At 43.8% G+C, this 26,210-nt stretch overlaps 1 protein-coding gene and 1 long non-coding RNA gene across 4 annotated transcripts; both read right to left on the bottom strand.

Moving 5' to 3' along the window:
* Positions 1–1,618: 1,618 nt before the first annotated feature.
* On the bottom strand, positions 1,619–2,768 carry LOC119012649. Its single transcript, XR_005072550.1, has 2 exons — positions 2,638–2,768; positions 1,619–2,033 (listed from the first exon to the last, which is right to left on the bottom strand). It is a non-coding gene; the product is annotated as an uncharacterized LOC119012649 (long non-coding RNA).
* An 11,221-nt stretch (positions 2,769–13,989) lies between these two features.
* On the bottom strand, positions 13,990–24,896 carry LOC119012878. 3 transcript variants are annotated; one of them, XM_037087076.1, is made up of 4 exons: positions 24,702–24,896; positions 21,355–21,600; positions 19,774–19,991; positions 13,990–16,551 (listed from the first exon to the last, which is right to left on the bottom strand). In XM_037087076.1, the coding sequence occupies exons 2-4, from the start codon at positions 21,575–21,577 to the stop codon at positions 16,435–16,437; spliced, it is 558 nt and encodes a 185-aa protein (XP_036942971.1). In that variant the 5' UTR covers positions 21,578–21,600; positions 24,702–24,896; the 3' UTR covers positions 13,990–16,434. The 3 variants fall into 3 exon arrangements, with proteins under 3 accessions (XP_036942971.1, XP_036942968.1, XP_036942969.1); XM_037087073.1 differs by lacking the exon at positions 24,702–24,896 and adding an exon at positions 24,512–24,654; XM_037087074.1 differs by lacking the exon at positions 24,702–24,896 and adding an exon at positions 24,290–24,443.
* Positions 24,897–26,210: the final 1,314 nt, after the last annotated feature.

Genomic DNA, 26,210 nt, shown 5'->3' on the forward strand with positions numbered 1-26,210 from the left:
GCTTGGCTGCAGCTGCTCGGCCATGGAAACCCATTCCATGAAGCTCTCTGCGTACTGTACTTGGGCTAATCTGAAGGTCACATGAAGTTTGTAGCTCTCTAGCAATTGACTGTGCAGAAAGTCGGCGACCTCTTTGCACTATGCGCTTCAGCATCCGCTGACCCCTCTCCGTCACTTTACGTGGCCTACCACTTCGTGGCTGAGTTGCTGTTGTTCCCAAACGCTTCCATTTTGTTATAATAGAGCTGACAGTTGACTGTGGAATATTTAGGAGCGAGGAAATTTCACGACTGGATTTGTTGCACAAGTGGCATCCTATGACAGTTCCACGCTGGAATTCACTGAGCTCCTGAGAGCGGCCCATTCTTTCACAAATGTCTTGTTTCACAGTCTGCATGCCTGAGTGCTTGAATTTATACACCTGGGGCCAGGCCAAGTGATTAGAACACCTGATTCTGATCATTTGAATGGGTGAGCGAATACTTTTGGTAATATAGTGTATCTTCCCTGGTCCACCCTCTCATCCCATCTTGTATGGTCACTTGTGGCTTGATAACAAACAAAATGACGACAACCAGAATGGTAACACAACACATGGCTGATGTCACAACATACATTTGGTTTCAGCATCATGCCAATAGAACGGAAGCTCATATATTCTGGGCAATAACTGTAAAGTCTTCTCCCACCTTTGGTGTTTTATTTTATATAACTCTTTCAACATCATACTACCATCCAGGTCATTTGAAGGCTAAATATGCTTTGTGACATTAGAATGTAATCTTTTTTTTTTTAATAGCACTACAGCATGTCACAGTCTTGTATCAGCTTCCACAATTTAAATGGCATATTACAGCTCTGGTCTCTCCTTAAATATCCATAAACGCAGCTAACTTTATCTAGGGAAGTCCAACGCATGACCACTCTGTCACCGTTTCCTTCCTCACCTTCTCTCACCGGCAGCCAAGTGGCCTTTTCCTCAGATAGAGAAAGGACCTCTCAGCTGTTGCTCGCGTGCCACGATATGATAAAAAAGCCCGAGGCGGAGGGGTTTGCATGAGGAGGAGTGTGAACAATAACCAGGCACGGTGACAATGAGGGCTGCTCCGACGCCTTTTTCCTTCCCTTCTGCTCGCTTTCTCCCTTTTCTCCCGATGGCACCGCAGGACACAGCTGTGGAACAAGACGACATTGTGATTCAGCTCCTGTTGTCGTTTTTTTTTTTTTAATCCTTGTAATTAAACGTAACTACCGTGGGGCGAGCCCACCTATGCTGGCCCTGCATTGTTGCACTTGTCAGAGTCTCGCTTAACGAAATCATTACACGGTGTTATGCAATATTGGGCTGAAAATTATAACCTCAAATATACCCTCGTGTATAACTGGTTCAGCTGGTTAGATGTGTTGATGACTGAAAAACAACTCTATTAGCGCTCGATCACGTCAGGCAAACATGTGACAGAGCTGGCTCAGTCGGGGCCAGAAGGTACACTCAGCTGTTTTTTGTTTTTTTTTTTGCATCTGTTCGAACAAAGGCTTCTCAGACTGTAACAGAGCTTCTGGAACATCCGTCCATGTGTGATTAGCATGTTGAATAAGCAGATTAGTGAAACGAAAATGGCGGCGTTGCATTGTTTATTTCTTTGATTGACAAAAGCCCCCAACGCTGTGCGTGAAAAGGAACAGGCACTAAATAGCAACACGTCTTTAAACGCTCCGACGGGAAGAAGCCCAATAGTCCCTGTTGTCTCCGCATTTTGGCCGTGGCATTGGAGGCATTACGAGCTTGCCAGGATGAAACAGGATCATGTAGCACTCGTGTCTCTTAGCATGTCGATTTGAATCGACTCCATGTCAGAGTGCCAGATCCAGGTCACAGTGTGTTAGCCCGGCTGAGGAGGGGGAGTGAAAGCTGATGTGAGGGCCATTGTCTGACGGTCTCTGGAGGTGGTGTAGGTTTCTCTCTCTCGCTGATACTGCTGATTGAGATGGAAAATCAGCATTGCCGCTCTTGAGGGGTGTTGAAGTGCTTCCTGCAGTCATGAGAAAAAAGACGTGACAAATGGTGGATGGAGCTGCACATAAAGACGGATCTGACTGCACGGGCTGAAGCCCATTTTGGCTTTCCCTGGGTATCACTTTCTCTTATCTACAGTAGCTGAATGTGAAACCAAAACAGTTTATATGTTGGCACTAAATACTTGATTAGTACTGGTTGGTTTTGTGATAAAGCCAAGCGTGTGTGTGTTTCACCAAAAAAAAATAAGATACCTACAAAAGAGTTTGGAAAAAGCTGCAGAATTAAGGAATCTCTATGATTGGGAATCTAGAATGTTTGTTGGGTCCAACATGATTGTTTTTGTTTACATCTGTATATGAATTGTAACAGTTGGTTGCAGCTTCTAACGACCGGCGAACAGCCAATATCATAACACCGTTTGAGATCACGTGTCAAGAGTCTTGGCAGCTGCCAGTTTGTGGGGGAGTAAAAATCAAAAAATGGCCTCGGACAGGCTTACAGCACTGTTATTAGTACAACTGCAGCACCCTTTAACATTTTGTTATACTGTCTCATGTCAAAGAACATCATATACAACACCAATAAATCACGTCAACACAAGGAAAACATTAACTTACCGCTCTGTTTCTCTTCTATTAAAAGTAAGTGGATGTAAAACGGCTCTCTGTTGATAACACATATCTTATCAGATCAGGCCGGATTGTTTGCCTTCCTACCCGCACTCCAAATTTTCCAAGGTTAGACTTTTATCAGTGGCAAATTGAAAACTGACCAAGATCAACGCCGGAATCCGGTAATCATGAGCCGCAGACCGTTCCCTGCAACATCCATTCATGCAAAAACATGTAGCGACTACAAGCACGAACAAAGATCCGCTTGTGGTTATGTTTGATGGTTGCAGCACTCGGTTATAGTCGGGAAAAGATTGTGGTTCTGGTAAAAAAAAACAAAAAAAAACACACACTCTGACCATGATCTTTCAACCATAAGCAAGACTCAGGATGCAGAACTCAACTCTTGAGTCCTGCTCTGCTCGGGACTGGGTTAGCATTAGACACAGCATGACCGCTTATTTCATGTGAATATCCTTATAAAGAACAACATAAATCTTTATAAGGAAAGAAGATAATATCATCACATGAAGCAGACCCACTTATAATAGTGGTCAGTATCTCTGGGACAGAATGTGTGTCTAATCTATGATGCTTTCCATATGTCTGAGAACGATTTACATGTCAGGTCATGTGGGAGACTTTCTTGGCTCTGTTTTGGATGTGAGGCTGCAGTATCCAACCATCTCCTGGTAGAGACACACCGCTGCAAATGCAGTTCGTAAGAAGGCGAATAAATGAGCAGCATGAAGTAAATATGTAGTACTAGTGTTTTGTTTCTCTGTTTCAATGCACAGAGATTAACCCACATGATACCAAGGTGATTACAAAAGCAAAAGCAAAAGAAGGCCTCTTCCTCAGCTCCCAAATCAAAGTAAAACTCCCCTGACTGAGTGCAGACACACACAGCTGGGAACAAGTTGGCGAACTCCGTGAACCACACATTTATTTAAAGAGGCAGGCTCTTCATCATCTATAAATCTGAGCCTCCCATTGAGTGTCTTGAGTTGAGATACAAGCTCGCGCTTATTCCCCTCCTCCCCTCAAGTGTCCTCATAAACCACATTGTTTCCAGCTCATTCTCCCCTCTCCCTGGAGTCGACCGATGCCAAAAGTTCCCCTCGCAGGCCCGTCCTCGTGGGCCTGTTTGGGGACATCTGCTGCCATGTCCAAATATTGTTTTTGGCCCGAGCCGTCGCTGGCTCTGCCGCGAGAGAATGGAGCTGGGAACTATTTTTACCTCAGCGGGATAGACTGTGTTAACACACAAAACAATGCCTCGATCCCGTGGTCCCTCCAGCTGCAGAGCGGGGCGGCGACTGCTGGAGAAGCGCAAACCCACCGGTCGCTCATGTTCGAGGGGGGCGAGGTGTAGCGGCAGTGACAGTATGTGTGAACTTTCAAACTCTCTCACACTCTGCGTCTGACTCTCAGTTCCAAGTAAATTAATAGACTAACTTGTGAGTTTCAGAATGAGTCTCGAGCATTGACGACAACGGATACAACCGTACGTGCCCACACACCACAAAAAGCAAAACAACCCCCCTTTTGAAACTCATAATCATACTATTTGTTCATTTATTTTGCTGAGGCTGCTGCCAAAATGTTGCACGAATAGAAATTTGAAAAAGAAATTGGTATATTTATGTTCATCACTCGTTGCTTTGTTCATTCAGTCACCATGCGACATAAACACTGGTAAAACACAATAACTTGGCCTGAGCCCCTTCAGCCTTCTTTTTTTTTTTTACGCGCTCCCACGAGACCTGAAGTCACCTTTTAATATCCGCTGAGCGCGCGAGACGAGGGGAGAGAGTCCGAAACTATTTTCTTTTAAGTTTACAATGGACTTCTTAAGGCCACGCTTGATGCAGGGACCTTGGGTTTTTCAGGGCACGCAGAGGAAATTATACTCAGGGCTGAGTAATTGAAACGAAAACAGTGGGAGGAAAAGGATCTGTGTTTGAAGGGAAGACATAATGGCTGCTGTCGTTGTTTGCCCTTCACATCATATTACAGTGCTAATAGACCTCTGCTGTTCCAGTTGGCGGTGGCAGGGAGTTATACAGTGAGAAATAACAATCAAGAAGCCAATCCATTTTGAAAAAAAAAAACACACACACAACAACCATTAAGATATTCATGGTGGCAGATGCAGGACGATCTCAAAGAAAGGGTTCCAGGTTTTTTGTTTTGTTTTATGTCTTCAGTAAAAGAAGACAGGTCACGCGTCGGATGTGTCTCTGTGGACTGTCCATGTGTTTCCCACTGGGAAGGTCACTGGGGAAACAATTATGGGTAATACATCCTGTGCGCAGGAGAGCTAGTGGAAGTAAAAAGAAAAAAATAATATAATAATAGCTGAAGCTTTAGAGGTGTGAGCTCAGTGGCAATAATTATAATAGCGTTGGCTGTATTTACTCGATTAAGTTGTGGTCAGACTGATTGAGGAAATAGAGGCGGCAGAATGGGCTTGTTTTTTATTTGAAGACAGCGAAACGTGACCGCGAAGCTTGTGAACAATGGCGCCGCCCCCCCCGGAGAGGTTAGAGTGGATGCCGCCATGGAAGCAGGCTAATCAGAACTGGAGATATGTTTATTGGAAGAAGAGCAAAGAACGACAGTGAAGGCTTTTCTCTCCTGACCATCTTCTGTAAGAGTTTGACCTTCTGTTGATCCGACATTACAAATGTATTAAGGTATTAAAAGTAAAAATCAAAGCAACACTGGACAAGATATCCTGACTTTAGTCCTCCCCTGACTGGCTATAGTCAGCTCAGCCAACACGAAACATTTCGACAGCTACAAAAACCTTTCTCTCGCAGACTCCCTGTTATAAACGTGTCATCTCCAATCACATGCTGAGATAACCCCGATGACATCGTCAGAGTTATTTTCCGAAGCCTTGACAAAGCTCCTCCAGAGCCACAGATTAAATGATACGAGTGTTTTCAGTGGCCAGATGGTTTCCACCATGACGAGAAACAGCTCTTCATCAACCTCTTCGACCAGCTCAATGCTCATGTCTTTACATTACTTGTACCCTATATAACAAGTGCTGTCACCTTTAATTATGCTTTTTGTGTGCAAATGCCGTGTACCTTGAGTTGAGGGCTACCATAAAAATCATGAACAACAAAGAGAATCACCATTTTCTACCCTGCTATAACGCAACTAGTCAGTGCCTTTGTTCCCATCCTCCATCCTCTCCACGAGTGTTATGCTTGCTATAAATATCTTGTACGTCTACAATGCACCTCTTGAAAGTGCTGCAACACCTATGTGGTGTTTTCACTACCTGCATATAATTCATCCCTGTGAACAAACACACACACACACACAGTTGTTTTCTGCCTTTTAAAAGCTAATTCATCACATCCGTGACATGATGGCAGGGTGCAGGCTGGATGTTTTTTTTTCCTCCGCTGCTCTTACGCAATTAGTTACATATCACACACTGTGACACGCACGGTTTCGTGTCACCAAGTAATTATATGACTGTGCAAACTGATACTGCCACCAACTCAGGTTTCTGGAGGTACACGCGGTTGTTTGTAGAGTCAACAAATACCATCGTCAGATTTTGACCCTCGTCTGACAGGCAGGCTGTCATAAACAGAACTGTCCTGGAGGGAACGTGCCAGAGATTCCCCATAAACAACAGATGCAAGCTCTCGATCAGACGAGGAGGCACCTGTGTTTGGACACAAGAAATGACTGCAGTGGAGAAATAACGATCTTAGAAAGTGAGCGCTGCGTGAAGACGGAGCAATAGGTGTTTTTGCTGTTGGCCTACTTGCCAGTGAGGTGGTGCTTTACAAGCAATCAAAATAAGACAATCAAAGCAAGACGAATTGTTATAACTATGGCGTTTAATGCTATATACCAGATGCTAGCATGCTTACAGGCTAATTTACCATGTTGAGCAAGGTGAACATCGTTGTTGCAATAAAAAGAAATCTGTGTGTTAGCATGCTGACGCTAATCAGCTCAAAGCTCCGGTGCCTCGCAGGGCTGCTAGTGTGACTGAAGCCTTCTGAAGAGTGTTGTCTCACATATTAGACAGAAACATATTTGAACAGCTGAATGAAGCCAACGCAAAGTGCCAAAAACGTCCAAAAGCGAGTCAGTTCCCATAGAACCCCATGTAAAAACCTCAAGTTTCAAAAGCAGATTTACAGCCTGGTGCAGAAAAACGGTTTTGGCTCCTCTGAGTGCCCAGCTCGCTGCTAGCTGTCCAGCTAGCTGTCAGCAGCTCAGGTTTCAAGTTCAAAAACTGTAATATACTGGAGCTCGCCCTCTGGAAGATCTTCTCCAAGTCTGGGATAGATACTTAGTTTATGAAATATGTTATCATTGTATTCCGCATCATTAGGCTACATCTTTATTACAGAGAGGCTGAGAGAAAGAGGTTGTTCAGCCTCAAGAAGCTGTCAGACTGCTGCAGTTCTTTACCTCTCATCTGTCTTGAATTAGACAGCAGTCACCACCACATAAATACCCACTTATCATCTCAGTAGTTATTCCCCCCTGATACGGGCCCTGAGATGACAGAGACAACAGTGGACGCCCACTGCACCGAGAAGTCCCCCCGGAGGCATGTCTCGACTCACGGGCTGCATTTAACTTTTATTACCCTCGAAGATGGATTGGCCGCTCCCCGCCCTTATTTGGTGCTGCGGTGCGTGTATACGAGGGGCTGCGGTGGCGAGGCGAAGGCAGCGTGGCTCAGCCTGAGAGGAGCCAGGTGACCCAGGAGCGCAGTCACCAAACTGGAAAGTCAGCTGTCTGAGAGACTGTGACTCACAGCCGATTATTGATTGACTTTACCCTGATGCAGTGATCTGGCCTCATTTGTGGCTCTGCAGGTTTTGGTTTTGAGGCTGAGGAGAGAACACAAATCCACTGTCAGCAAGCACACACCATGGTGTGTGCGCGTCCCTGAAGAACGTGTATTTTATTGGCCTTTTCTTTGGTGCTCGACATGGAAGGAAAGTGTTGAAGGACATGCTGATACGGCTTTACTGTGTGTCTCTCTGTTTACCTCCCATTGCAATTTACAGCCATTTTACAAAATAAAATCTATAAATAAAAATGAAAATATGGTGTATATGCCTATACTCAAAGGCTAAGATTGCGAGAACTCTGCTAAGCTAGGTTTGTTAGCTATGCTACCTTTTTAGCGAAATTAGCACAAGCTGTTTTTTTTCTTCAGTTCAATTTAACAGGTATAGTTTTCAAAGGCAAACAGAGCTCAAGTTTTAAAATGTTAACGTATCTTTAGCTGAGGCTAGCTGTGGCTACCTCACTGGCTAGCTTGAACTTGGTGTAGCAGCAGTTCTCCGCTCAGAGCCCACATACCTCAGAGCTACAACTGTGGTGTTTGGTTTTTTGGATCTGTTTTGTCCTCACTGTGAACTTTACGAGCTTTATTTACACAAAGGACACACAAACACATTTTTTATGTAATTATGGTGAGACAAGGTGAAACATGTCACGCCACACATGAGATTTCTGCTACGGAGTCGCCACTTTCCAGCTTTTCTTACCGTACTGGTCACAGTGTTTTATCCACATGCGAATAAGCAGTCACCTCCAAAACACAGGTAGGTGTTCGGCCGCGAGTCAGTTATTGTAACACGGTGCACGGAGCAAAGGCTCATCTATGAAGGAAGTCGTGCTATTCCCCAGAGCAGCTCCTCAGCTGCAGCTGCACCAACGTGTTTTGACCCAACAAGTGCTACACCTGACATGTGCGCCCTTTCAGAGCGGCAGGACCTATTCTCTGTGGACGGGAAGTTCATTTCCTCAGAGGATGGAACCACACCTACTGAATTTTATAATGCCATATTATTATTCCCCCGCCCCCCCGTGTAGCTTACCTCTGTTCTGGTTCTGCTTTGTTTTTATACACTTGCTGAACTCGTGTTTTCATCTTCTTTGCGCGCTGTAGCGCCGAAGTCGAGTGCATCTCCTGGTGTGTACGCATCAATAAAATCTGAGTGCACCACTGTCTGTTGACAAAAAACGTGGAGATGATTTCTTGCATTAAAAGGAGAGGCTGCAGACGCAGGAGGATGCACTTTCTCTGACCTGTTCCCTGTTCTGACAGCAAAGCAGTACGTCAAAGCTGCTTTAAGAGGGTGATAATTGAAATGTCATCACTCACTGATACATCTCAGGGGACTGGTTTAGGGATTCATAAACCAGGATGATACTGTGTAAGCTCATTTTCCTCCTCACTTCGTCCACAGTCTGCAGCAGGTGATTAAAACCGCCCAGGACAATGTTGGCACCCAATGGACAGTGATGGACTCGGGATGTTTAAAGGACTGGTGCAAAAAATAAAAAAGGCACCATTCTGCAAAAAGTCTTGATACATTTATAGTGAAAGAGGGCACCCCAGCTACGGTCTGTTCACCCTGCTGCCATCTGGAAAGAAATCCAGCAGTATCCGCTGCCATCAAACGACAGAGCAGCTTCTTTTGTTTCAGGCTGTGAGACTCCTGAACTCATCATCAGCACCTAACATGAAAAATGCTTATTTCTTGAGTAGGATGAAGGTACAACACCTTGCACTTCATTGAACAACTATGTGTTTGAATCTCTGTTAACAGCTCCGAACAGATGAGGAGATGTCAAACAACTGGGGCACTTTAATGTTATTGCACAAGGTTGTGGTGAAGCTGGTCCCCGCAACAAGCTGATAGAACTTCAGATTAGACATAAGACATTACAGAAGCTGCCACATGTAAGGAAACATAAACGTATGTAGCACAAACTCTGGAGTCTCTCCCTTGTTTGCCGGCGTTGTGGTCGGACACTTAGGGGTTAATCTCCGGCGCTCCCGGGCAGAGAAGGCAGAAGTAAACAAAAAGGAGCCGGGGACTGGAGCTTCTCCTCTGCAGCTGAAGTCGAGGCATGACCCTTGAGATAGGCACCGGGCTATCATGAGGGCGTCTCCCTGAGTGACTGGCCGGGAGAACAGAGAGGCCCTTTGTCAGGGGCTGTGTGCGAAAAAGTGCTGAGCCAAGCAAAGCCCTCACTACACCCCCCACCCCTCCTCCTCTCCTCACCCCTCCTCCTCTCCTCACCCCTCCTCCTCTCCTCACCCCTCCTCTCCCCTACGGGTTTTTTTTTCTCTTTCTCCCTGAACACACACACAAATTCTTATACACACACACTTGTCTGTATTTACCAGCCATCCCAGGGGGACGAGGCTTTCACTTCAGCTGGTTGGAGGTTACGGGGCGGGGGTGGGGGTGGAGGTGGCGAACACAGAGCCTGTTTTGTGGTTTAAACTGGATATGTTAGCGTTGCATTCTGGGATGCATATTTGGGCTTTAATATAATCAGCTGCGAAGAGTTTTCTCACCAGTCTGGGTTTGAGAGAAAATGTCATCACGCCTGGTGCAAAAAAAAAGAAGAAAAATGTCCGCTCTTCATCTCTGAACCATTACGAGGATTAAAATAACTCAGGACAAAACTCTGTGTTGCATTTTTTTTTTCACTGTGAAATTTTGCAAGCAGCTCACACAAAAAATTTAAAAAATAAAAAAAACAACCTGACATGTCTTTTCGAATGAGTTTATTTACCGCTCAGGCAAAACATAAAAAAGAAAATGTTTCACATAAATCAGGACATCAAAATTATTCCAGAATTATAAATGAGGACGAAAACATGTCAGCATCTCATTAGGTCCGTGGTACGATGCGGTGCACTCAGAGGACTTCTGGGAGTACAAACAATATGGCACTGGTCTTTGAAGCAACTCGACGATTCCAAAATTAGTAATTAGTCTGGAAGCGTTCTCAGGCGACTTGTTATGTGCAGATAAAGGGGCGGGCGGCCTGTCTGCGGGTGATTTGTGTTTAAACACTCTCGCTTACTGTAACATGCTGGAAACAAGCTTTTTCTGTTAGAGCAGTAAAAACAGGAAAAAAAAATGCCCCAAAGGTGACAGCTCTAACTGAAACATTCATATATAGAGTCATATCAGTTTGCCCCGCAGCACAACCAACTGCATTGTGTTATTCTTATGAGGGCCAGGTCAGGTCTGACTTCCCCGCCTTCCCGAGGCCATGTGTTTCAGCGCGCCACACACATGTGTATACACTCCTTTAAAGCCTCCCTGCTGCCCCTGTCTACACAAAGCAGCCGCCTGAGGGAGATCACTTTAGATACCTGGTGACAGAACGGTGAATCACAGTTTATGTAAGGTTGCACCTTTACCCCACAGAGGTTGGAGCGCGTAAGGGGGGAAAAAAAAGAAAGAAAGAGATGTGCTGCACCAGCTTTGCCTCAAGCGCTTATGAAACAATTCTATTGTTCATGCTATATTAACTTTTGAGGGACTTTCAGAAGGGTTAAATCACTGGTGACTACTCACTGAAGTGTTTTTCATCCAGTCACTGTGACTGTGATTGAAGTTTATGGGGTGACGCGAGCATGACTGAATAAAACAATCCCATGTCGTCTTACCAGCTGACTGAAATCTCTGAACAACTGCTGGATGAGTTGAGATGAAACTTTGTACAAACTATCATGGTCCCCAGAGGATGAACCCTAATGATTTAGGTTGTCATTTGACCAGCAGCAGATCCAAGTTCTTACTTTTCCTGACTTATATACTGTACCAGTTCTTTAAAGTTGCCAGGTTTTGCCATGAAGGCAATCAACTCATGCATTCTTTTTTAATAAATTCTTATAAATTAGATAAATAAATAATAAATTCGAATCACGTCTACATGCAGATCAAAACGAAGGCGACCTGCCACTTATGGGTTTGTGATTCACTTCTGCCTGTGAGTCAAGTTAACATGTTCCTCTTTAAGACTCGTTCCCCCAAAACAAATGATTAGTTCACAAATCTAGTGTGTGATTAGCACCGAATTTCCTACAGACATTCGTGGTTCCCCGATGACGCATCCTACTTATTTTAGTAATCCTCCGACTTCTCCTATCGAGCCACTGTGCGGTTGATGTTTGTGGTTTTGACTGAAATATCTCGAAAACTACTGATTGCCACAAACTTTAGCAAAAATATTCATGCTCCCCTCAGGATGAATTTTCACAAGTTGTGATCTTATTGAGCACCATCATGGGGTTAAAAACTCTAGTTTGTTCCGACGTTCCTCACTGAATACTTGACTGTAACAGTTTTTGGGTTGCGGATTGTGTTGCTGCAGAGGTGTCTTTAATTCCTTCACCTGCATTTCTGTGTCCACTAAGCAACCTTAAGATCAGAGTATGAGTTACTTGAGTTTCTGGCTCCCTGCTTGACTGAATTTACCACACTGGTGGATCAATGTTTCCATGTAATCATTACTAATGAGTGAGGCGAGAGCAACAATTTAAAAAATCCTTTGCATTACCACTACCAGACCGAGAGTCAGACATACTGTGCATTATTATACTGTTTATCTTTTTGGTTTATTATACCCACCACCCTCTGTGTACCTTGAGTTAGTGACACATCTACAATCATGGTAGTGAATGATCAGCAACCTCAGTAATGTATTTTCATGTCACAGTACCCCAACTTCTAACAGGCGTACCCAAGATCCCGAAAACAAAAACGTTTAAATGTTCAAATGTGCAAATACGCAACCAGTCCAGCATCACTTCCTCCTGGCTCTGTTTCTGAAAAGAAAGGAAGCATAGGCTGTTTCAATTGTCCATAAAGTTTTAATGAAAAAAAAAACAGCAATGTACCCATTTAACAACAAAAAAAATTAAGAGAAATTGTAAGATTTTCGAGAGCCAAGCTCTTATGTACAGCATATTGCACTAGAAAAAAGAACAAACATCCCCGGTCCTCCTCCTCCTCCTCCATTCCCTCCATCGCTCCATGTCGTGTGCTGTCTGAAAACTGTGCAGCAGACACAGAGCAGTCCCAACGATAACACAGCCAATGCTTTAACGAAAAAAACTGCTACATCTGGCCTGGGTCTCACTTCAAAAGGACACATGAATGTGAAATCCTTGAGACCACTCTGAACGTAAAGAAAGCAACTTGAAGACAATACAAACTCCCCGCGCACACACGGCACGGAGGTCTGAAATCAGTTCCACTGTTCAGTTCATGTATTAAAAGAGATATTGTGGTTTTCACTCCATTAAATTACATTCAAACCCTTTAAGATACAGATTTTTTTTTTCAGGAATGTTGGACATGCATTTTTACTCCATTTACATTTATATTGAAAAAAAGCCCTTGAACTGAGAGTGACACAGCAGACTTGGCAATATCCAAAATAAAAAAAAATGCCACAACATTGGAAAAAGAAAAAAGCAATCATAGAAAAAGCAGAAAAGGTTGTGTGGTTGTAGTTCTTTCTTCGTCTTCTTAGAAAAAGATATGGAAAATTTTCTGCAAAAAATGTTTCTTATAAAGATCGCAACGACAGCTGTGTCAAATTCATGTCTAATGTATAAAAAAACACCAAATCACAGCACTTGACAGTAAAGATGCACGTGTTTCTTGGATATTTTAAAAAAAAAGGGAAAAAAAAGAAAAATTGAATCGATTGAATAAATTTGATATCAAAGACACTGAAGGTTGAACGGATAGAAAAATGTTTCACTTGAGTCAGGGTTGCAACAGTGGTTGGTAACGACAGGCTCAGGTCGACGCCACTGAGTGGCTGTTCAACCTGTCGCACGTACAAATAATACTGGGCACCGTGGTGGCTCATTCCTCCTTCAAATGTAAACCCACAGCCCTACTAGATCGTAGATAATAAAGCACAAACACCCAGACGAGCTGGGCCGATCCAGCATGTTTTTTTTTACAGATCTTCAAAGAGTCTCAAGAATTTAAAGGGGAAGTTCAGCACAGGAGTAGAAAGAGAGAGGCGCAAAATACAGTATACAGGTAAAAAAATTGTTGTTGTTTTTTTTACAGTGCACATTGACTGCAAACAGTCGTTTCTGATATTGAGAAGGTTTGCGTGGTGAAACTCGCCGTTCGTGCTGAGAGATGTCAAAGGTTGAGCCTGTGCCTCGTGAGCGGATGCGAGGAATCCGACTGATGGTTCTTTTTTTCGTGTATCGAGGCACCAACACTACTTACTGTTTGTGCCGACTCTACTGCATGAGAGCGTTGATCTCACAGAGCCCGAGTGAAACAAGAACTGCGACTTTGGGATAATTGTTATGCCGAGTGTCTATGATGATGTGGCAGGTCTGTGACTCACAAGGCACGTTTTGTACATTTGATTGTCTGTTGTGATTTGTAAGGACTCACACCGTGCGTGTGAGAAAACGCACGAGGCACATGGCTTTAAGTCCAACCTCCCCGCACACACAGGCATCAAACACACAACCGAATGCACGTCAACAATGAGAAGAAAAAGGACTGTACACACTGAGATAGCATCTATACAGTAGCACTGAGCAAATATACACAAAATAAATTAGAATAAATTATCTTAAAGGAAACCAAATAATATGAAACTTGTTCTCAGTAAGGACAGGGAGTAGTTAAACATGGCGTTCGGTCAAAGAGAAGCGAGGGTGCGAAACTTTGGACTGAAGAGTGTGTCACAACGGTCTGAATTGGCTCAGCGTTCAGTGTTTGCAGGAAACAAACGTTTGGTTTAAAGGAGAAAAAAAAAAAAGCTAACAATCTGTAACACACTTCCATGTTGATGGAGAGTGAAAATGACATGGAAAAAACATAAAATAAAGAAGACATCTTTGCTTGTTCAGCTTCGTCTTACTACGTCCATCAACTACGTTGACGCACGGAGTCCTCGCTTAAAGGCAGATTTTTAGCAAACACAACTTATCACGGTTATTAACTACTCCCTGGAGAAAACCAAAAGCAAGAAAAAAAAACCCATCAGTGTCTTTCAAAAGTTCATATCATGAATTTACAACAGACTGAAATAATACATCAAATGAAGAATTTTTAACATCTCATTTAAAGTCCGTAAAGACGTCTTTCCTTGATAAAAACACATTGAGAAACAGTGGCTGTGTCATTGCAGAATGCTAACAAAGCAGTTGTCGCACAAAAATGTAAAAAAAACAAAAAAAAAAACGTCCTAAATGTGTCTGTGTGATTAGTACAATGGTTCTTTTGAACTGTACAGAAGCTGTTCTTACAGAGTTCTCAGTGAATGCACCACCGGCAGTTAGGTGAAAGAAAGCACTTGAATGAAAAAGTTGAGTTGATAAATGTATCGGCACGTCGGGGATTGAGTCAGTGCTCGACTCATTTGGATTTGGACCTGGAGTGAAATGAAATAAAAATGCATCTCTGTAACTTAAACCATAAAAATGTTTCTGTAACAAAGATATTTCTTTGAGAACACAGCCATGTTCTGGGAAATGTCCTTCTATGGATGTCAGTTTGATTGCGAATGCAACAGATCCCTAAGATTATACTTCCTTCCTTCCACTGGCTTGGATATTGCTCGCCCCCTAAAAGAAATGCTGATAAATGTCATCTCTCTTGCAGGCGACCCGCACAGGGCAAAGTTGCGATTGTCAATCCAGCTAGAGAAATAAACCCCGAAAAGCTTCAGACAATGATGAAACCTAATCCAAAGCTTTTCGTGCGTCTGATTGTTTTTCCAGTTCCCTGATCGTAATCCCACACAGGAGATTTGTTTTGACTTTGATTGTGCTCATTTGGTTTCAAAAGGACTGCAGATTTTAGAAACAGTAAGCACACACTCCTACATACGCATGACCACGGATTAAAAGCACAATCACGATGTTACTCGACTAAAGCATCTTAGAGCGTAATTCAAGTATGAATGAATCAACAGGATCTGAATCTACACAGTGGGTCGTTAGGCCACTTTGACAAGATCCAGGCCTGTCATGATAATTGGTCTTATCACTGTGTGTTTTCATTGTATTTATTCATTATTTAGGATTTTTTGTACCTGCATTATTATACTTTTATATTCTCATTAAATCACTAACGTACAATGCTCGTAAAATGGCAATCATTTGTTTATTGCATTTGATTCTGGGTCAATACGACATCCAATAAAAGTATCATGACAGGCCTTTTCACAACAAGAGTGGTACTGTAGATGGGGAAGCTGATGAGGTGACACAGGTTGATATAATGTCCCTACGTCTACAGTGGAAGCTGGTAACACACGCATTAAACTGACCAACAGTGCAACACCGGCGTGTAAGACCGCCACAAGCATTATTCAACTTAGCCAGTGTGGAACAGTAAAAGGATAAGTACAGGGCTTATTGTTAGTCCGAGAATAAATTAGAAATGTGCCTCATGTCCTCAAGGTTATAAGTCAGTAACTTCATCACAGAAATGTCCACATCCACAGTTTGTCAACCCCCCCCCCAAAAAAAGTGGCCTAATCTTAAATATTTGATCTCTTTCTTGTGATTTCCGTGATGCGAAAAAAAAAAAAAAGTCGTACTGTGGCAGGAGAGAATAAGGCATTCCCCGGACTGATGGAGGTCCTTCAAGACTTGAAATACCAAATAAAAAGAGCAGTTTACTGTACAAAATAGGTAATCTTACAAATATTTCGAAAATATCTCTTCAAACGCAATGGCTCCTTCTCGGAAAAGACGAAAAAAACAAAAAAACAAAAAAACAAAAAACAAAAAAAGAAAATAAACGGTAATTAGCCTCCGTCCAGCGGTGACCAGTGTTTTCTTCATCTCGTCTTCATATTCAATTAGAAAACAAAAAATCCAAACCCGTGTTCCATCTTACAGTGCCACCTCATAAAGTCCGGTCCCTTGCTCCCCCACGTGGGATTTGGGGGAAAGCAAGGGGCTGAGGCAAGGACCAGCAGGAAGTCCCTTCATCTCTGCTCTCCTCTCAGGCGAGGGAAGAGAGCGTCTCGTGGGAACAGAAAGCCGAACAGGGCCATCGTAAGGCGCATCCAGGCAGGCAGGTTTTGTCTCTGATGCCTCATGAACTGCAAGAAGGCAGAGAAAAAAAAAAAACACACATTAGGTTATTATCATCGGGGTGAGCGATTTTAACGTTGAACTGAGGTAAACCCTCTGAGCTCAAGCTATACGACTTAGCAGACTGAATGTTTCCACAACATCAGCTTGTGTCTAGAAAAACATATCCGTCACACGCACATCCTGCCTGGTACTTCTGCAGAATGCACAGTATCAGTGGATCGCTGGGCTCTTAGAGACTTCTCAGGGAGGGAAGTTGTAATTTGATCATTTTATTTAGTTGTTTTTACTAGTGAAAAAGTTGAGAAAGGATTCGAGCTGCATCAGCAGAGCTACTATCACATTAGTCGCCATCTGTTTTAAAATCGGTTTGAGTGAAATCTGAATGTCTTCTGATTTTTTCCTCTAAGATGTCATCTTGGGCTTTGGGAAACGTTTTTGAACCATTTTTGGGACACAACAACTTCTAGATGAGTCGAGACAAGATGATTTTCAACTAAGAGATCAGCCTTAGAAAGGATGAAAATGACCTTGACAACAACTGCAAAACAAGACATCTTTAACGCCCGGGAGCTGCCACTCATCCTAACAATACCGCTCCATCCCTCCTCCCCTCAGGTTTGACGCGGTCCCTCCTACTAAACAATGCACTGTTGACTTCTAAACAAGGGGCCTCAAATTGAAACCCTTTCAGAAAGCTCGCTGCCTATTTCATCACAGCTCTCCTGTAACGACGAAAGTCAGCTGAATAATTATCAAAAAAACAAAAGCCGAGGAAACAGACACTGCTCCCTCCTATGGAGCCGCCTTCTCCCCGGCTCTGTCATGTTCCATCGGGGTTCTGCAGCCCACGTCGACTACAGACAGATAAAGGGGTTCCTGCTGCAGCCCTGCGATCTCCTCTCGCCCCCCCTCCTCATCTCTGATCCTGCACAGCTCCCCACCGGCTTTCTGAACAGCCGTGCTCAGATATTGCAGCCTGTTGCATAAGCATCCCTCTGCCTGCTCTCCCTCCATCAAGGTCTCTACCAGCCTAGCAATCAGAGTCCGCCACAGGCTATTTGATGCAGAACTAGTAGGCTGGACCGAATTGAACCAGCACCGCTAAATGTAACCCTAATTGTCCTTAATTGCCTTAATTCTACACTACAGAACTTATTTAAACAGTACCCTGGTTTGTTCCACATGAGGCTCATCTTTGGGCTGTCATTTGCATGGGTGGCGGAGAATGGGCATTTATTTAGTTTTTTTTTTTTTTTAGGTTAATGCACCCCAAATGGTTAAAAAAAACATGGGATGGATGAAAATTCCCTCAAAGTTTTTGCGTTTTAGTGGCCGCAAAAGCAGTCAAAACTGACGGATAAGACTCAAAACCGCAAATACAATCTACTCCACACAAACACAAACCCACACATTAGCCCACACCGCCAACTTCTGCTTGGAGAGGCTGGTGAAAAAACGTCTAACAATAGCAGGCAGAGACAATACAGAGGAGTGAGTGGATATCATAAAGGATCACTTGTGATTCTTCCTACAACAGCAGTATCAGATCCTGCGGGATGAAACCGACTCGAGTGCAGACAGCAGACAAAAAAGAAAACGTTCGCTCTTATCTCTCTGTCACACACCAAACCAGAACACACACACACACACAAAGACACACACTGAGGCAGTCAGCGGGACAACTGAGGTATTGTGGGTAGCCGTGAGTCAGACTCTATTTTTAGACGGGCGTATAAACAGCCGGCCAAGTCTACCCAGACACAGTCGTACAGCTTGCTGCTATACGCGACAGTCGCGCCGATCTCACCTGCTTTGTCAAACTCTCTCGCTTCATATTCACTCTTTCTCTCACTCTGTGTCTAGTTGTTATCCTTTCTCCCCCCTGGCAAAACAGCTACAAGAGAAAATAGGAACCACTCCCAGTATATTTGTACTTATTAACTAACTTCATGGTCATGTGACTAATGTGAACTCTCAGTCAGAACACTAACTGCTTTAGAAAGCCCTCCGACCTGTTATCAAACACACTGTGACACCAAGTCCTTGCTAAAGGAGGACAGGGAGTGGAACATGTTTTCACATTCGAGTATTAAGACATCTGTAAGAGTGTGACACATGTTTCCATGCGGATTTTATTCCTCGACACGCACAATTAACTACATATCGTGAACCGCACACTGTATGTGCTTAACTATTCCCTCAGGAGCTTAGCAAACAGCAAGCCTCCACGCTCAGTTCCCTTCATCGTCTCTAAAGGCATCTTACTGTTTCATGCTTCGTGCGGTGTGTTCAGTATAAAGAGCTCATTTGAGGAGAAGATGGTCAGTCTGCTTTCAGGTAAAGTACGCAAGTAGCAAACATAGGGGTGGCTCAAGGAGTGGGGACAAAAGGGATGTGGGAAACTGGTCAGAGATGGGAAGGGAGTCATTTCATCCGCTCTTTCCAAAAAACTTCAGACGAGGGAATGGATTTCACTTGTTTGTTTTCTTTTCTTCTGTCTCTGTAGACCAGGAAACAGATCCCTAATATTCCCATTGACGGTAATGACATGGTGTCAGTGCCACTAACATAGTATTGGCAGTGCAGTCTATAATCTGTTCCAGTAGTTCAGAAGATGACCTTGACCACAGTGCCATACTAAGAATCAATATTTAGATACCAGCAGAAAAAAAGTACTTTTCTATGTTGTCACAGTGTATTCAGGAGCCGGAGACACTGACTGAATACATATCAGTTTTGTTTAGTATCCTGTATGAAGTTACTAAATCGTGTCTTATTAGTGATTTTTCCTTCAGCGTGGCCAAGAAAGCGGTTGAATCACTGCACGGGCTATTTTTATCCAGCGTGGGTTGTGGCCAATCCAGCTGGCAAAATGTTTGGCCCCCTTTCTTCCCGAGAGTGAGCCACACAATTGGCACACAGTGGCTTTGTGTGTCTAATCAAGTGGAAGCTGACACGCAGAAATAGCTCACATGTAACACACAAACAAACTTTTTGTCTCGCATCAACAAAATATTAGCTCAGAACCAGAGACTCATCTATCTCCCGTCTCCAAGAACAGAAGTTCAGCAGGCAAATGGAGCGTTTAATTAGGTATTATACAAAGTCTGCTTGTGCTCACATTGTTTACACGTTGAAAAGTTTTAAAAGTGCATCCTGGCTCTGCAGTTGTTTTGCAACAGGAGTTCTGCTAAGGATCCACTTCACTGCTAAGGAGTGAGGCTTACCAGTTCAACGTGGTCCTGCTGGAACTTGTCTCCGATCTCCCGAAGTTTACGACCGATTTGCGCCTCCACGCTCACCCCCGCCTGCTCCGCCGGCCCCTCTGCCATCCTGTCATCTTCCTCCCCTCTGTCCTCCTCCTCCTCCTCTTCAATCTGCCTCTCTCCCCGGTCCTCCATGGGCTCAAACTGAGCAGGGAAATGTGAGCGTATTCCAGCGTTGCCTAAAAGTCAAAAAACATCAAGCTTCTTAAAAACTTGTGTTGTTGTTGGAGCTCGAAAAAGTACCAAGACGCTTGTCAGTGTCAGTGCCAAGATGAATGTGAGGCGAGCAGACGTTACTGATACAAGTTCAGTAAAACCACTAATGTTTTGCCTTTTGATTTTAGACTAGACAGTGAAAAACCTCAGAAAACACTTTGTAGACAGTCTGACAATAAGTCCGGCTATCTTGATTACTATTAAAAGCCTCAAACACAGCTGTGTCTGAAGTCAAATATACAGTATCTATTTATTCTTCAGGTTTTCATCAGATCTTCTCAGACGGTGAAAAAAAAAACCAAAGTAGGCACCCAAGTACAACCAAAGACTCCACAAAGAAGAGAGAGAGAGAGTGTTGGTAGGTGATAAACTCAAACACCTTATTAAATCAACAATGGCCTCAGTGAACTGCAATCTTTCTGTGGGCTGTGTCATAGAGTGTACTCATTGCCTCTAGCATGTGCTCCTGAAGTCATGCAACTTGGAGGAGGGAAACAATTTTTCTTTGTTATCATGTGTGCAGAATGCCTGGTTATTCTGCCTCACAGAGGGCCATAATTTCTCTAAGAAACCTGGCAGCGGGCCAAGTGCATGACATCCATTAACGATGAGCGACAAGGTAATAACAGTCAGTGGTTTTTATGTCCTGATGACTTTAAACCCAGAACAATGCACCTCTCACACGCTGACACAGAGTCAACAAACAAACAACATTCTTCCTCGACATTGGTTCAATTCAATTAGGGTGATGTCACACTGATTTGATTAGAAATGGGTAAACGATATTGGATTAAAACCGGTGGACACATTAGTGTGGGTATGTGCCTTTATGTATGTGTCAGATTATCTTTTTGGTGCTTCCATAAATGCTTATTTAAAAATCAGAAATACAAACAAGAAACTGGTTGGAATGTCATCATCATTCATCAGATTTAGATTAATAACATATTAGGAGTACTGAAGTATGCGATAAAGATGCCGGTCTTGTTAATAAGCAAACAGATTCTAAGAATGGCATGTTCCTCAGGTTCTCAGCATCTGTATTACGGGAAGAGGGGATCTCCCCTCAGTGAGGAAAATTAATTTGTAGACTTTCTTCTCTGTTTGTTTGTCGACTAGTCCAGGAAAAAAGAAAACAGCAGCCTCCCGCTCTTATCCGATCTAACACTCCAAATCGGATTGACAGTTTTAATCGCCCCGGTCTTTGAGGACAGTTCCTAATTAGTAATCTACCAGATAAAAGGCATGACTAATCATGTGAGGTTGTTCTCGATGACGATAATTCTAAAAGGCCTCATCACTTTCAGCTGGCTTTCCCCTCCTTACCGTGAAAGGGTATGCGAGGCTGCCGAAGCAAGTTGCAGGGCAGTGTGTTGATGCCAATGCTGTTGTTGTTGTGACTCTGTGACGTGGACACGGCGGCGGTGACAGCAGCGAGGGCCTGTCCGGCCGCGATCTGTGTGGCGCGGTCTTCGTATTTGACGTCCCTAAAGGGCGTTCCCCAGAGCTGCGAGATGGGCCGTGACATGTCCTCCTCCTCATCATCCATCCGACGCCTCAGCGGTAAACTCCCTGGTGTGAAAGAAAGAGGGGACAGAAGAGAGAAACTTTAGCCAGAGCTGACAAAAGTTTGAAAGTCTGTTTTGGTTGTGTGCATATGCAATCTATTTGCAGTACTGTGCCTGAGTCATAACTATGTGTTTATGATCTTTAGCTCACAGGTAATTTGGGGCGTGATTTGTTTTAAGACCAAACAAAAAGTGCCAAATAGCATCCTGTTATCAGTGGAAACTTTGCCCTCTGGCAGATAGAAAAATGATCCCACCCTGTCTACATTCAATGGAAATCATTAGTCATTAAAAGAGGCTAATGTTGCGTGTGGTAATACTGTAAACAAACAGGCAGAGATGAGTAATCACAGAAGCACAGATGGATCTGCTAATGTGAACGTCTACAATATGTAAAGAAAGGTAAACATACAAGAGGCCAGCTGCAGCTAACGCGATTATCTCTTATAATATAGTGATGAGTAGCAACAGGAGCCAAACGTATGGAAACACCCTGTGTAGGGGGGACCCAGTGGGCGGCTAAAAATGCTACGCCAGATTTGCCACCCTCCCGCAGCAGATTTTGCCAAGCTGTTCCTGATAATGTGCCAGTTTGTAATTGAGTGCCAAAAGATCCACCGGAGCTGCTTTCTTCCCTCACAACTACCTTAATCTGGAACAGTGTGCCACAGAGCAGAGCACAGTCAGGGGATTAACTTCCTCCTGCACAATTCTGCAGCTCAACATTAAAAGACCGATCCTCATTGCCTCCCTCCCTCCCTCCCTTCCTCTCTCCTATCACTGGATAGCTGCCTGTCTACACTATCACACACACACACACACACACACACACAAACAGCAGCGGGTTGGTGTGTGAGTGAAACCTCAGTGAAACCAAAGTTCTGGCTAGACTGTCAGGTGCTGCGTGCAGCCGCCGTTTCATGAGGGAGATAACGAGTTTCACTCCATCCTCAACTGCGTCTGCTGAACGCAAACACTCACGCCCTCTCCCTCCTTGGCCACGTGCCACCTTCAAACTACTGTTTCATCTTTTTTTGTCGAGGTTGCCGGTCTTATCCTTTCTATGTGTGAGTGGAGACAAATAGGCCGGGTCGACTGGCAAAAGTTGGAACTGGATATACTGGTATTGTGTTTACTGAGTGAGGCGGCCCGAGTCATCTCTTTGTGAAAGTGTCCCTTCGCATGATGTCATGTCATATGGAGTCAAAGGAGGAAACTCCACTTTGAACAGCTGTGGAAAAACACTGTCTGATTAGTCAGGCCACATTATTAATGTAAGATGTATGTCTCTGAATCAGACCGGCTGTGTTTTTTGGTAAACAAAAATGTATCACTGACCCACAAATCCTCTGGCCTCCATCGCTCCAGGGGCATTAAAGAATGAAATTAGTCCATTTCGCTAGTGCACACTAATTAGATGTGCATTACAGATATTCAGCACGGCCCTACTCTGCCTTAACTTCTCCTCCAGGCAAATAAAGTAGTACAGTAATTAATGCTATGCAAGCAGAAAGGGGGCCTCTCTTTCACTGTGCTGCAAAGTTTCACCGGGATCAAATGTGCACTTGTGTGTCAGTGGCAGTGCGAGCCCTGTCTTGAATTTCCACTGGCAGCCAACAGAGGACTGGCAAGATAACCATAGTGTCAGACACATAAAAAAAACAAACATAGACAGGGAGACACACACACACACACACACACACACACACACACACACACACACACACACACACACACACACACACACACTGCCTGGGGCAGCAGGGAGGCCTGGCAGCCAGAACAGTGCTGGTCAGAGGCTCAAAGCTGCAGCAGAAAGTGGCTCCCTCTGCTGCACCATCTGTGCACCGGGCTGTCCTCCATGCACTGCTCGGGGTGGGGGTGAACACAAGGTGAGCTCTGCTGCTATTTCTCCCACTGCTTTCACGTGAGTAGGAATACATATCCCGCGGATCACAGTGTGCAAGTGACAAGCTCCAATAAAGTCATGAACCCCTACTGTAGCTACCACAGGTAAATAGGTGAACAGTCAAATACGATTGTATGGTGATGTATGCATTGTTGACGCAAGCTACCATTTGAATGTAAAATAATTTCAAAAGTACAAAAAACTACTATATCAGCACACATGGAAAACGTGGTATTTACATTAAGTTGTTTTAAAAGTGGGGCTCCGGAGGACCACCGGGGCAGCGCTGCCTCTGTATCCGCATCAGAAGCAGCCATGCCCGGGGCAGCTCCGACCGCTCCGACCGCTCGTCGGCTGCGGGCGCAACATCCATAAACTGGCAACCGTCGAAAACACGACGCGGTCACACGCTGCTAACCAAAAACAACTACACAAATGTGTGGATTTTCACACTTACACGGCTGTTTCTCGCTTATTTATTTATTTATTTATTTATTTTTTAAATAAGTAAGCACAACTTTAGCCTCGGTTTCTTCGCTATTTCTTCACCAGCGGCACCGTTAGCAAACCAGCAGGGCTTTAAAAACAAGTTAAACATTCATTATCCTCCGCTGATACTTTCTCCTCACTTCGCTTTCTCAACTCTCCCCCCTCAAAACAAACACCTTCGAGATAAAAACCGGCAGCTCGAATCACTCGAAGTAGCCACACATTAGTCACTAAAGACAAGAGACTCCAACAGCCGGCTGTAACAACGTGTAACGGCAGGAGGAGAGCTACACACCCGCGGCTGAGTCAAAAACACCGGGCAGCATCTCGCCGAGTGGACAGTCACTTCGTCATGTATTCACTCCCTCCGTCGAAACACGAGACAGAAAGCCTCACAGATAAAATGAAGACAGAAGCAGAGATGCATCATTTAAAAAAAAAAAAAAAAAAGAAAGAAAGAAAAAAAAGCTCTCTGCCGTGTGCCGTGTGCCAGCGCTCCGGCTGGAAGCCCGCTCACCCCTCCGGTCCCCTGCCCGGGCATGCCCCGCACATTTGTTGACAAAATTCCCCGCGAACGAGCAAGACGACGGCGGTGTGATGACGGCGGACATCTCGCCCTTTAAAAAGCGAAAACCCGAACAATAATAACAACACACATACACACAAAAAAAATAATAATGAACAAACGCGACTGTGGACACACTCACCGCCAGCAAACGCGTTTTCCGTTGTGATCGGTGGTATCTTGACAGCTCGGAGTTGCCTTGTTTCCTACAGTCCGTGTTGATGCGACTCGTATCCCTCTTTGCATTACAACCACTCATAGATGTTTGCTGACTACAGAGGAGGTTGTTTTTTTTTTTTTTTTCTTCTCCTTCTGTGTCAAAACGGTCCGCCTCGACAGCCGGGACCCGCCCCTTCTTAATAATAATGTGAAAGGAGCAGAGAGTCAGCTACACTGTGTTATGCAAATGTATAACACCCTGAATAGGACATAAAATGCTGTTATTGCTCTAAAAAAAACAGTTTTTATTTGGTATTTTAGATACTGGTCTGTTTTGTACGGAAGCATTCGGTCCATTTATTTCAGTGTAGCAGCGCCACAACACAGCAAAAAAAATCATGATTATAAGCAAAACAGCTCCTGCATTGAAAATCAAAATAGACCATTGTTAGCAAAATGCACGAGTAGAAGCACTCAGTGCTTCTATTTGTTTTACAGATAATGTATTTTATTGTTATAGTGCATGAAATTAGGTCTCATTTGAAGTATTTTATACACTTATGGTTATTTTTGATGAAACAGCTACACATATTAGCTCTGTTCTGTATGCAAAATCTATATCCAACTGTTGCCTACCTGTCAAATACATGAGTGAATTCAAAGTGTAATCATTAAATCTGAAATTTAGACGTGTAGAAGTGGGTAAATCACAATTGTATCACAAATGTGTGCATAATGTAGTAAAATCCCTAATGGGTTGATGCCATTTTTTTTGCCAAACTAATCCACCATTTTTCCATTAGGGTGTCTATGGTTTCATGACCAAAACATTCAAATTAAACAAATATTTATATCTGCTGCAGATTTAAACCTGCTCCTGCATAAGGTGTTGAGCTCATACTGTATTGTTGTTGAGGTAGAAAAATAATAATAGCGTGCCTGGCCCTTTAAGAGAACAACCCTCCTCGCAGCCATAAGCTGGTGACACGGAGCTGACCAATCAGACGGTTTGTTTTGGTCCCGCCTTCTGTTTCGTCTTTCTTGACACGTGGAGGGGGAAAAACACAAACCCAGATAAGACATGTGACTGCTTTCAGCGCTCAGCTCAGCTGATTGGGAGCTGCGGCTCGATAGAGTGGCTGCACCCACCCAATTACTGGGGGTCGGTGTGATGATGGTGATGTGTTGTGTACTGTCAAGGCAACAAATAGATTCACAAATTTAATTATCACACAAGCATGTCAGTGTCCCATTGATTCACAGCTATGGCTTTATGTCTAAATGTGTGTCATGCAAACATTATTAAAGAGACAGAATAGAGCAGAGCAGATCAGAACCATGGGGTAAATTTAACTTACTACATATATTGAAGCATTGCATTTAAGTGCAATTTTACTTTACTCAAATATTGTACTTTTATTTTCATTACATGTATCTTAAAGCCATAGTCACAAATACCCTTGCAAAGTATGATTCCACTTACAAAACCTAT

Source organism: Acanthopagrus latus, chromosome 22, assembly GCF_904848185.1.
Source record: "Acanthopagrus latus isolate v.2019 chromosome 22, fAcaLat1.1, whole genome shotgun sequence".
Classification (NCBI taxonomy): Eukaryota; Metazoa; Chordata; class Actinopteri; order Spariformes; family Sparidae; genus Acanthopagrus; species Acanthopagrus latus.

Coding starts and splice junctions, on each gene's coding strand:
- LOC119012878 (XM_037087073.1), bottom strand. CDS start 24,605: ATGTCCGCCGTCATCACACCGCCGTCGTCTTGCTCGTTCGCGGGGAAT. Junction 21,601..24,511: donor CCGGGCAGGGGACCGGAGGG/GTGAGCGGGCTT, acceptor CTTTCACACCAG/GGAGTTTACCGCTGAGGCGT. Junction 16,552..19,773: donor AGCAGGACCACGTTGAACTG/GTAAGCCTCACT, acceptor GCCTTCTTGCAG/TTCATGAGGCATCAGAGACA.